This window comes from Ruditapes philippinarum, unplaced genomic scaffold, assembly GCF_026571515.1.
Source record: "Ruditapes philippinarum isolate M1 unplaced genomic scaffold, ASM2657151v2 ctg6544_1_1_1_1, whole genome shotgun sequence".
Lineage (NCBI taxonomy): Eukaryota > Metazoa > Mollusca > Bivalvia > Venerida > Veneridae > Ruditapes > Ruditapes philippinarum.
Genome location: NW_026856599.1, coordinates 90,672 through 103,214, shown reverse-complemented (window position 1 = coordinate 103,214; position 12,543 = coordinate 90,672). Strand labels below are relative to the sequence as shown.

The following is a 12,543-nucleotide window of genomic DNA, read 5'->3' as shown; positions in this document are numbered from 1 at the left end:
TTTGATGTGTGGAATTCCAGCTTACCAAAGTCGTTACGGGACAATGACTCTGTGGCGCAGAAACTTGAATTTTACCTTAATATTTACTTCGCCATATATCCACTGAAATTTGCAAAAGGACAGGTATGTCTTTAAGGTCTAAGGTTATAAAGAATTTCTCTAAGCTCAAACTCAGATCTCTGGTATTTGATTGGTCAGAAACTGCCACAAAATGTTCACTGACCAATGAAAATCCTGGGATTTGGGACTGAACTCAGAAAAAAAGTTTTATAACCTCAAGACCAGGTTTTCAGCCATTTCATTGTTTTTTATACCAATTTCACCTTTATCCCAATTTTATAATCAAAGGATCTTATGCACTGAGTGTAATCTGTTATAGTTAAATCCATTAGAGCCCAATACAAGTAAAAAGATAACCCTTTTATTACATACTGTCACCTGGCTGCAGTAATGGGTTAACTCTTTATTAGCTCATGTGTCAAGGTGAGCTTTTGTGATCGCTTTTCGCCCGGCGTCGGTCTGTCAATCCATTGTCCGTTACATTTATTTTTACTTTTATTTATGATAAACCACTAAGCCAATTTTATCCAAACTTCACAGGAATGTTTCTGTGGTGGTAACCTTTAAAATTGTTCAAAGAATTAAATTCCATACAGAACTCTGGTTGCCATGACAACCTAAAGAAAAAACTTAAAAAATCATCTTAAAAAAAACAAAAGAGCTAGAGCTTAGATATTAAGCATGAAACATCTTCTGGTGAGTGTCTACCAAGTTTGTTCAAATAAAAACCCTGGGGTCAAAATTCATTTTGTTCATAGAGTTTTTATTGGTACAATGTGAGCGATTAATGGCCATCATGGCCCTCTTATATACATATAATATAATAATAGTTAACCCATAACTGCACTCAGATGGCAATACCTTGTCAAAGTTAAACCATATATTCAACCATAACATAATTGGCTTAATCATTTTAGATCAGATTTGAATGTGATACAGATTTTCATCTTGTGCATTTGATAATGCTTTTAATGTAGAAAAATACATATAGGTATATAATAAATATATGACATTTCATCATTACAGACATTAGCTGATAAAAACATGCAGGATTTCAAGACATTCCTTGAGAACCGAGGTGCGACTCTTAGCCAGACTACCGAGTTTCTTCCATTCTACGCTCTACCATTTGTGCCAAACCCTAAAGGTCACCCATCATATAAAGAACTTTTCACAGTAAGTTTTTGTTGTTATTTTTAACTGTTTTTTGTTTTTTATTATGTTTTTGTTTTTTAAATCGTATAGGTCATATCAAGTTCCTGTGGTGACTGTCTGGATTTAAAAATGAATGGTCCTACTAAAAAATTCTTTATGTGTAATGATCTGTTACCTTGGCTACAAAAGACCATCCATGTAATAATAGCAATGATAAACTTCATATTATTTTCTTTTTTTAATTGTAAAAAAGAAAGATTATTAGATATTTTTATTCATGAAAAACAGACTCATTTTCTTCTTATGTTATGCTACTACAGCTGACATGTACATAAAAAATAATGTTATATACAGGTGAATGATATCATTATATGTAGTGAATGATATAGGGTATATCACACTGATGAAATTCAATATGTCATATACATGTATATAGTTTAATCTGTGTTTCATGTCTTTCAGGACACATGGACAAAAGATCTTGAAATTAGACTGGAAAAGTTTTTGACTTTGTCACTGAAGTCAACACCACAGCCCAAGCTCTTTGATCTTTATGTATCCTTTATATGATAATAATAATGATGATGAGTATGATGATGATGATTATGATGATTTTGTAATTATGATAATAGTGATAATAATGATAAAAGTAATAATCATAATAGTAATAATAATATTAATGATGATGATAATTGTAGTAATGCTGATGATAATAATAATGATAATGCTAATAGTAATGATAATAGTAACACTAATAATAATGATAATAACAATGACAATAGCAAATTAATAATAATGCAAATAGTAATTATAATGATAGTAGTAATAATAATAGTAACAATAATTATAATAGTGATAATAATAGTAATAATGATGATGATGATAATAATATTAATGATAATAGTAATGATAATTATAATAATGATAATAACAATAATAAAACAGAATGCCTCTTTTAAGACAATTTTTGTAAATGCTCAAATAAATATAAAGTGATTAAAACTAGGCTAGAACACTTATAAGCCATAGAAAAATTTAAGTATTTTATAACAATATACTGGAATAGTGGCTTAGTATTAAGGATAGAGTTTTGATCGTTTTTACACAAAAGTTTTATCATTGGGACAATCAGGTAGTAAAGTCCCTGCTTAATGTGCTCATACTGTGAGTTAGACAAGTCCATGCTATTGTATTATGAAATTCAAACAAAACCGCAGTGCATGTTTTAGCAAAGTGACATCGTTAAAGAGTACACATGTACTAATAAAAAGAAAAAATCTTTAAAAAAAACCTTCCTGTCAGAAACTAAAAGATCCATAGCCTAGCATTTATCATTGAAGGGTGGGCCCGTTACAAAAAGGTACATAAATCATGACCTTGCTGTCAAAAATGTCCCATACATAAGAACTTTCTATCTAATTTCCTGTAACTCAGCAGAGGAAAATAGTGTATTTTTATTGTTTTTTTTAGCTCACCTGTCACAAAGTGACAGGGTGAGTTTTTGTGATCGCTTTTCGTCCGGCGTCCATCCGGCGTCCGTCCGAGCCAACATTTGATTATTATGAGCTTCATTCCGTAGTTAAATAAAGAACATAAACTCATAAAATTTAAAATTATGAGCTATTTTTTTGTTTTTATGAGCTTATTTTGCTTATGGACGTTGGTCCAGGTGGTGTTTATGAGCTCATTTGCCTCATAAACATCAAATTTTGGTACGTCCGTCCGTAAACTTTTACTTTAAATGACATCTCCTCATAAATAACTAAGCCAATTTCATCCAAACTTCACAGGAATGTTCCTTTGTTGGTCACCTTTGCAAATTGTTCAAAGAATTTAATTCCATGCAGAACTCTGGTTGCCATGGCAACCAAGAAAAAAAAACTTTAAATATCTTCTTCTAAAAATCCAAAGAGCTAGAGCTTAGATATTTGGCATGAAACATCTTTTATTGACTGTCTACCAAGTTTGCTCAAATAAAAGCCCTTGAGTCAAAATTGGCCCCGTCCCGCCGGGGGTCATTGATTTTCCCTATATGCATATAGTAAAACCTTAAAAAATCTTCTTTAAAAGAACCCAAAGACCTATAGCTAAGATTTTTAGCATGAAACATCCTCTAATGGATGTCTACCAAGTTTGTTCAAATAAAAGCCCTGGGGTCAAAATTGGCCCCGCCCCAGGGGGTCATTGATTTTCCCTATATGCATATAGTAAAACCTTAAAAAATCTTCTTTAAAAGAACCCAAAGACCTATAGCTAAGATATTTAGCATGAAACATCCTCTAATGGGTGTCTACCAAGTTTGTTCAAATAAAAGCCCTGGGGTCAAAATTGGCCCCGCCCCAGGGGGTCATTGATTTTCCCTATATGCATATAGTAAAAACTTAAAAAAATCTTCTTTTAAAGAACCCAAAGAGCTAGAGCTAAGATATTAAGCATGAAACATGTTCTAATGGATGTCTACCAAGTTTGTTCAAATAAGAGCCCTGGGGTCAAAATTGGTCCCGCCCCGGGGGTCATTGATTTTCCTTATATGTGTATAGCAAAAACTTAAAAATCTTCTTGTAAAGAACCCAAAGACCTAGAGCTAAGATATTTAGCATGAAACATCCTCTAATGGGTTTCTACCAAGTTTGTTCAAATAAAAGCCCTGGGGTCAAAATTGGCCCCGCCCCAGGGGGTCATTGATTTTCCCTATAATTATGCATATAGTAAAAACTTAAAAAATCTTCTTTTTAAGAACCCAAAGACCTAGAGCTAAGATATTTAGCATGAAACATCCTCTAATGGGTGTCTACCAAGTTTGTACAAATAGAAGCCCTGGGGTCAAAATTGGCTCCACCCCGGGGGTCATTGATTTTCCCTATATGCATATAGTAAAACTTAAAAAATCTTCTTTTAAAGAACCCCAAAGAGCTAGATCTAAGATATTTAGCATGAAACATGTTCTAATGGATGTCTACCAAGTTTGTTCAAATAAGAGCCCTGGGGTCAAAATTGGCCCTGCCCCGGGGGTCATTGATTTTTCTTATATGTGTATAACAAAACTTAAAAAATCTTCTTTGAAAAAAACAAATAGCTAGAGTTTAGATACTAAGCTTGAAACATCTTCTAGTTAGTGTCTACCAAGTTTGTTGTAATAAAAGCCCTGGTGTCAAAATTGGCCCCACTCCGGGGGTCATCCATTTTCCTTATATGTGTATAACAAAAACTTAAAAAATCTTCTTTGAAAAAACCCAAATAGCTAGAGTTTAATTATTAAGCACGAAGCATCTTCTAGTGAGTGTCTACAAAGTTTGTTCAAATAAAAGCCTTGGGGTCAAAATTGGCCCCGTCCCGGTGACATTGATTTTCCTTATATGTGTATAGCAAAAACTTAAAAAACTTCTTTGAAAAAACCCGAATAGCTAGAGTTTAGCTATTAAGCATGAAACATTTTCTAGTAAGTGTCTACAAAGATTGTTCAAATAAAAGCCCTTGGGTCAAAAATGGCCCTGCCCTAGGTGTGTCATTGTTTTTAACTATATGTGTAAAGAAAAAACTTGACCAGCTAGACCTTAGATGTTTAGCATGAAACATCTTCTAATGGGTGTCTACCAAGTTTGTTCAAATAAAAGCCCTGGGGTTTAAACTGGCCCGCTCCGGGGGCCTATATACAGGTGAGCGACTTCAGGGCCATCATGGCCCTCTTGTCTTCATTTTTTAGCTCGACTATATGAAGTATATGGAGAGCTGTCCTACTCGCCCCGGTGTCGGCGTCCAGATTTCAGATTAAAGTTTTGGTGCAGTAAAATATTTTTCATTATAACTTTTTCATTTCTTAAGGTATCAACTTCATACTTCAAATATATGTTCCTTATCATCAACCACATCTTATGCGACAAGACAAGAATTATCCTATTACAATGCTCATGGTGATTGACTGGTATAATGTACTGTTTGAACCACATATGATTGACCATTGATTAGCTTTAACCATTGTGTGAACACAATCTTCGTATTACTGTTCTTGCATGTAAATATGTGACAACTGTCCATACAATATGCAATCTGAAGTCAGCCTTTCACTCTTTAAGTTTGATGCACCGATCTTTGTAAAAACTTATTTTCATATGCCAAAATAATATGCACTAGTTCGGTTCGAAATTCACCAAAAAAAACAACGCTTTTTTATTGGAGCATCGCAGAACGAACAGTTTTTCAGGGGGGGGGGGGGGGGGGGGGGCATTTATTTGCTCTTTTTTCTGCATTTTATTTCATCATTTGTTTTCAGAGATTAAATATATTGTTAATTACACTACGCTACTCAAGGTCCATAACTCTAGTGTGATTATTCCCAGTTTTTTTCCCCCTTGAACTGGGAATTTATGTTAACAACAATAACTTCTTGTCATAAGAAGAAATATATTCATATCATAATTGATTTTTCTTTTCTTTCATTATGAGTTTTGTCATCCTTACTGTGTCCAGTATTTAATTAGTCGAGCTACGCTGTTTCCTGTGACAGCTCTTGTTTGCACTAAGGTCAAATAAGATCTGTACTAAGCTTAAAGGTTAATTATATATTTGTTTTCATTGATATGATGTTGAATACCTTGTAATGCTAATTATATCTTGCTACTTGTCATAACTTGAGATAGTAATAGATAGTTACTGTATATCTCTTGACCTCAGTACAAGATTATTGACTTAATCTTTCTATTTATATGTAAATTATTTTCACAACTAGGTGCCAAGATCATTTCTGAATGACATCAATTAATAACATTTTCTATCTTATGAGATAAACAGAAATCTTATAAAATTCTTATTTAGTCTGGCAAAATAGACTTTTGAAATCTGACAGTTTTTTGTTGTTTGCTTACAGCACTTACCATGAAGTTCTTCTCAATTATTTAATTTTGTGACCTTCAATGCAGTGAAACTGGTTAACTCCTTATATGATTTAATGGAGTTATCCAGTTTCTACACTAAGTTAAAGTTAACAAAATGAGCTTTGCTATACTCTTGACCTGTCAGGGTAATGTTCACAGTTATATACTAGAAATGTCAGGAAAATATAGCAAAAAAAAAACCCAAACAAACCCTAGTATGATAAGTTTATATATTACATTGTGTTTACCTGTGTTGCCATTTTGGAAATTTAATTAAAATGATATTATGTCCATCCAAGTGAATATTGTCATTGAACAGGACTGTAAAATTAAAAGATCTTGACATTTTTCCATCATTGTGTTAAATTTTATATTTAACTAGGTAAAAAATAATTAGTTATCCATGTTACCAACAGGAATTTCTATAGATATTGTTCAGAATTAATTGGTAATGCGTAATTCTTAAAAAGAGTTGGGCAGTCTTTTACTTTAGTTTTTGGTCTGATAGATTTCAATTGTAAATACATGTAGATAGATTCCAATCACATGAGCAACAACTCATGTAAAAAAAGGTTTAAAATGTATACTGCTATAATGCTTCTGAACTTTTCCAAAATAATGGTATGAAAGATATGTTTATATATTTCCTTTAAAGACATGGTAGATGCATGAAATCATTGCTAAATGGTTTAATCCCTACTTGAAAAATAATATGAGCTGCGTCACGACAAAACCAATAAATTGTGCATCCGCACAGACTGATCAGGATCTATGCTGTTCGCTATCAGTATCTCTACTTGTAAAAAGGTTTGTAAGCAAACAGCATGGATCCTGATCAGACTGCGCGGATGCGCAGGCTTGGCTGGATCCATGCTGGTCGCAAACCCATTATGTTGGTTTTGTTATTGCACGTCTCATATATATAACATTAAATATTGTTCTGGAACATTTTATTTTGTTTATGTATTCATCTGTATTTAATATCAGAGACACATTTTATTTTATTGTACAATGTATATTTATATATATTTTCTTTGAATATTTAAAATAAGTAAAATTTATTTTTGATTGATTTTAAATCGAGGAAACATTGTTTTATAGTGAAGTTATCATGTCACCATGTTGTTTTCTTTAACTATATTATCAGAGAGGTACAAGTAGTTCTTCTGGAGGTAAGTTAAATCTTCCGTTAACAGAATTATTCTGTGCTTTTCTCCCTCTCTTGGTCAAAAAGATCCAGGTCTAGTCCACCAACTTAGCTGACAATATTTAATTTGTTATCCAGCAATTATTCCAGGGGTCACTAGTTTGAATCCCTGTGTGAGGTGAAATTTCTCTGTGACAACAGTCATTATATCTCATCTGGCATTGTGGTGTATGGCTTTTTGAGCCGCGTCACAACAAAACCAACATAGTGCGTTTGCAACCAGCATGGATCCAGACCAGCCTGAGCATCCGCACATTCTTATCAGGATCCATGCTGTTTGCTATCAGTTTCTCTACTTGTAATAGAGTTGGTAAGCGAACAGCATGAATCCTGATCAAACTGCACGGATGCGCAGGCTGGTCTGGATCCATGCTGGTCGCAAACCCATGTTGTTTTTGTCATCATGCGGCCAATTTGTTATAATATTTATAAACAATATGGGGTCTCTTGCAGAGAAATTTGTTATTACTTGTTAATTAGTCAGGAAAGCTAAAAAAGGTGGACACACCGCCAAGATATGACCCCAAAATTATGTTAATTAAAAATTAGCTTAAACTTAACAACCATGCAAGAAAAAACTCTGCCTTTCCTTTCTTGATATTTTTTTAAAGTAAATCTTTATTATTTTATTTTGAATTTTGGATATTTGTTAAATAGAATCTTAAAGTAATACAGATTCAACACAAAATTTATTGAACATGATGAATCAAACAATTATGCTCACCAGAGGCTTGGATGATAGGATTTTATCCAACTCATCCAGTTTATTAAGTATCAAATCTACAGTCATTCAATATCCTCTATTTTTTGTTATTGAAATAATATGATAAAAAGGAAGATTAGAAATATTTTGTGAAGTATTTTTTGTAAATCATAGTCATTGTTTGATGCTGTAATGTGACATGTGACAGTTTAAATTGATCAAGTGGTCACAGGTGTTACACACTCTACTTGTGAATTTCATTCAGCCCTTGGCAGCTGGTGAAGTGTCATTGTAAATTATTTGTAATATGCATTGTTTTGTCAGATGAAGTCAGTGGTCACTGTAAAAGTGTATTGAACACAATTACCCAAAAAGTTTCAATGTCAATTCTTTGTTAAAGGCATTATTTTGCCAAATGTGGTTGTGTCCACTGAAGAAACTCAATAATGATCTCCCAGTTAATGGTCACTACATTATTTTGTTTTTCAGATCATTTTCAACAAGTACAGATATATCAGCAACAACTGGTCGAGTCAGAGAGGAAAACAATGTCCTACATTAAACGATATAACAAAGTCCAGGTAAATCATGAGTTTACAATATGTTGTCTTCATAAATACTGTACACCAGAGTTTGAATAAGTTTTGAAGAATCAATGATTGCAGCATGACCTGGCATTCTGTGATATGATTATTTTCTGCTGAAATATGACCCTTTGTTGTCATTTTTCCACAAGTGTAGTATACATGTATATTAGAAAACTCATTTGCCTATAACCTTTCTTATACTTTATAAAGGAATTTCATCCAAAACTTATGTAACCGAAACTGCACAGAGTATTTGATTATTATTGGCAGACTGGGACTTTAAAACCAGGCTTTAATACAATTGTCAGTCATATGTTTAATGTTATGACATATATTGAAAGTTTATTTGACCATTACATGAAGGTTTTAGCACAGAATACTGTACAACCTCTGCATAGCAACACTCTTAAGGAGGCAAATATTTGGGTTGTTATTGACAGGTGTTGCTATAGAGAGGTTAAATCTATTGTGAAGTTTACTTTAGGGAAATTAAAATTGTTGTACTATAGAGGGCCCCTTTGAACTGTACATTTTTTTGTATGAATAACTTTCATTTACTTTAAACTTATCTATTTCCTGAATATATACATTTACATATATACAATACAAATCAAACATTTTTTATATTCAAGAAAAGGATTAGAACAGAAGACTAAGTCTTATAAAAATTTTCTCCTTTTATTTGAAAAGTTCTGTTTTCCATTGAGACTATGCTAGGGAATTGTATGCAAACAAAAAAGCTGGGTTCATTTCTTGAGCTTGCAGTAGTGTATTTTCATTTTGTATTACAAATCTATATTTATGACATCTAGGCTGACTATCATAATTTGATTGGTATAACAGCAGATCTTGTAGATTCTCTCGAACAAACAGTGCAGGGAAAAATTGTAAGTCTTTATGTCTGTACTGTTGTTTTGTTTGTCTTTAAAAGCTGCATGCCTTTAGACGAGCAACACATTTTCAGAAAATCAAACTTTAGAAAAGTACATCAAAAGCTTGAGAGGTGTATAATTATTTACGATCTATGAAAAGCTAACTTATATATTTTTGATAATTTAATTATTCTGTAAATATGTTATAAATTATCATGCTTAATTACTTCATATTTCTTCTCTTACATATTTAGCCATGTAGGCTCTATCTATATATTTACTTTAATACATGTATATGGTTACGAAAAATATCCATTAAAGTGAACTTTTTCCTTTTCTACATAGAAAAATGATTTTTTTTAAAATCTTTTTTTGTTCACAGATAAGTCCTGAGTATTTACAACATTTGTGTGGTAGATTGTTTAATGCTCACATAACTGGGCAGTCTGTAGATATGACGAGGCCGGGAACTGCGGGTGATGCCCTCAGACAATCTATAGCTCCTAGGTTGGTATACATCTTTTATTACTGGAATCTTCATTCCAAATTTTGAATTGGTGGAGCACTCTAATAATGTAGAATAATATTATAAAACATTGAGTCAAAAAAAAGATTTTTATTCAGGACTTTACATATTGCAAAAGTAATTGTCTACTCTTAGTTTGTGTTGGCTTATTTTGTAAAAACTCTTGCATATCACAATGGCTTTTTTTTTTTTTTTTTTTTTTTTTTTTTTTTTTTTTTTTTTTTTTTTTTTTTTTTCCAGTTTCGGGCGCCCAGTTAATGGGTAACCCCATTTTTTTCCCAGTCATTGGCATAATAGGGGTCGAGGAGCATCCTCCTATCAGCCTTACAATAATATAAGTATATATATTTGATTTCTTACAAAATAAGAATCATTATAGATAATGTGAAAAATATACAATTCGCAAAACGTATCATTTACTTGTCCGAAAAGCGAAAAATGACAAGGTTGAAAAGCGAGTTAACTCTTTATGAATTAAATCTTTAATTTCACTTAAGTTGCTTCCCATATATTAAAGGTAATATTCATACAAATTACAAATATTTTAAAAATTCTGTCACTGAATCGTTTTTATTTCTACATTTGTATTCAAATTGGTATTTTATATCATTGAACAAATTTCTTAACAAAAATAGGTATTGGTTGATATAAATAATTATGCTTACAATTGTTACGATATTTCCATATTGCCCATTTGGTTTCGTATATAACAGTATTGATCAATTTATCATTCATTGCGTGTTCAAAAGATCCAAAAAGTGCAGTAGATTGGAAATTTGAAAAATCATTTTCCAAAATTTTAACGGACTTAAGTTTTCGAATTACATATGTCCAAACATTCTTAGAAAAATCACATTCTCAGAAGAGATGAAACAGAGTTTCTCTGTGAGATTTACATATACAACATTTACCGTCAGATAAATTCATAAGAGACAGCTTGTATTCTATATAAATAGCATTTTGTAAAAATTTCCACTGAATTGTACAGCTTTGCATGAAGAAAAAAGAATCATAAACGTGGCACCATATTTTACTCCATGGTAACTCCATATTAAGAAAGCTTTCCCATTTTAATTTACAAGTCTTTTGATTCCATATATGAGATATTTGTTTTATTTTAATATTTTCAGGCAATATTTTTGTTTGCGTGCTGCTCATGAAGACAATATCGACAAAGTGAGTGTAATTCGACACTGATCATAATCGTGGTCTTTTAAAGCAGTAATATACAATTAAGGAATGCTGCTTGATTTGAGCATATGCCATTCGGCAATCCAATTTTGCGTACATTTTAATTTCCTTAAAAGAGTGTCTATGCTAATAAAATTATTATTTTCAAAGTTCCAAATATCTTTTAAAAACAATAGATTACTTTTTTACAAATGAATTGAAGCAAAGTGTTTTCTTGCGAAAACGAATTTCAGTGTTACAAAAAAGAAAATATATCTTTTACATCGGACAGAGACTTTGGCTTAAACTTCGCTTTAAACCGACACCAATTTTCGAGAGCGGAGTTGTAAAACGTACTTATGTTCAATTTGAAAGGTAAATTTTCTAATGAAGAACATTTACACAGAAAATAATCAATTTTATTTTCTCCATTAGTATCATATTTTTGTAAAAAATATTTTCCTATTGCGTTCCAGTTCTGTATGTCTGAGTGTATAATTTTGTATATTGTTTTAACATCCAAACTGGCTTGAATATTTGAAATATTACAATAGTTAAGACCTCCGTCTTTCAGGTCAAGGAGAATTGTGCTTTTTGAAACTAACGGTCGCTTATTGTCCCAAAGAAAATCGCTCATAATTTTTTCGATTTCTTCTAAGTATTTTGTTGGTATACCGCGCGTTTCAATTTCAAAATTAATAATAGAAACTACATATGTTTTCAGAATAAGAATTTTCCCTTTTAAAGTCAGGCCCCGAGCTTTCCATACTTGAAGACAATTTTTAATTTTGTTTATCTTTTTCATCCAAATTTCATTCGTATCTATATTATAGCCGTGACAAATTCCTAAAGTTTTAACATAATTTCTCGTCCATTTTATATCTTTAAAATTTCGGAGTCCTTTCTTTTGATTTTCCAATAAAGATGGCTGTTGTTTTATCCTTATTCATTTTGGCCCCAGAGGAAATTTCATATTCTTTTAAAGTATTAAATATTTCTGGAACTGACGACTCATTCTCACAAAAAAATTGTGTATCGTCAACAAATTGACATACTTTTAATTCAAGCTCATAGCCATTTAACGAAGGCAATTTAATGCCGTGTATATTAATATTGTTTCTGACTGCACAAGCCATTGGTTCTGCTTGTAGGATATAGAGAAACGGCGCTATTGGACAACCTTGTTTAATAGAGCGGGAAATTTGAAAATATTCAGAAATAAACCCGTTTGTTTGTATAGCTGTTTCCGAGCCGACTAAACACATTTGAACCCATTTTCTGAATTTGTCTCCTATACCATACCTTTTTAAGCAGATATCAAGCCAATCCCATTCTACCCTATCAAAAGCCTTAGTTTGATCTAAAAAAATTATAACACCATCTTTCTTTTCT

At 32.0% G+C, this 12,543-nt stretch overlaps 1 protein-coding gene across 1 annotated transcript in view; it reads left to right on the top strand.

Moving 5' to 3' along the window:
* LOC132747089 (lisH domain-containing protein ARMC9-like) overlaps positions 1-12,543 on the top strand; it is a gene marked incomplete at its 5' end in the record, with an annotated part of 36,214 nt that continues 23,671 nt past the window's right edge. Inside the window, 7 exon segments of the mRNA XM_060736399.1 lie at positions 1-123; positions 1,087-1,236; positions 1,678-1,770; positions 7,234-7,258; positions 8,486-8,577; positions 9,396-9,470; positions 9,838-9,962. Coding sequence (XP_060592382.1) covers positions 1-123; positions 1,087-1,236; positions 1,678-1,770; positions 7,234-7,258; positions 8,486-8,577; positions 9,396-9,470; positions 9,838-9,962 — 683 coding nt within the window.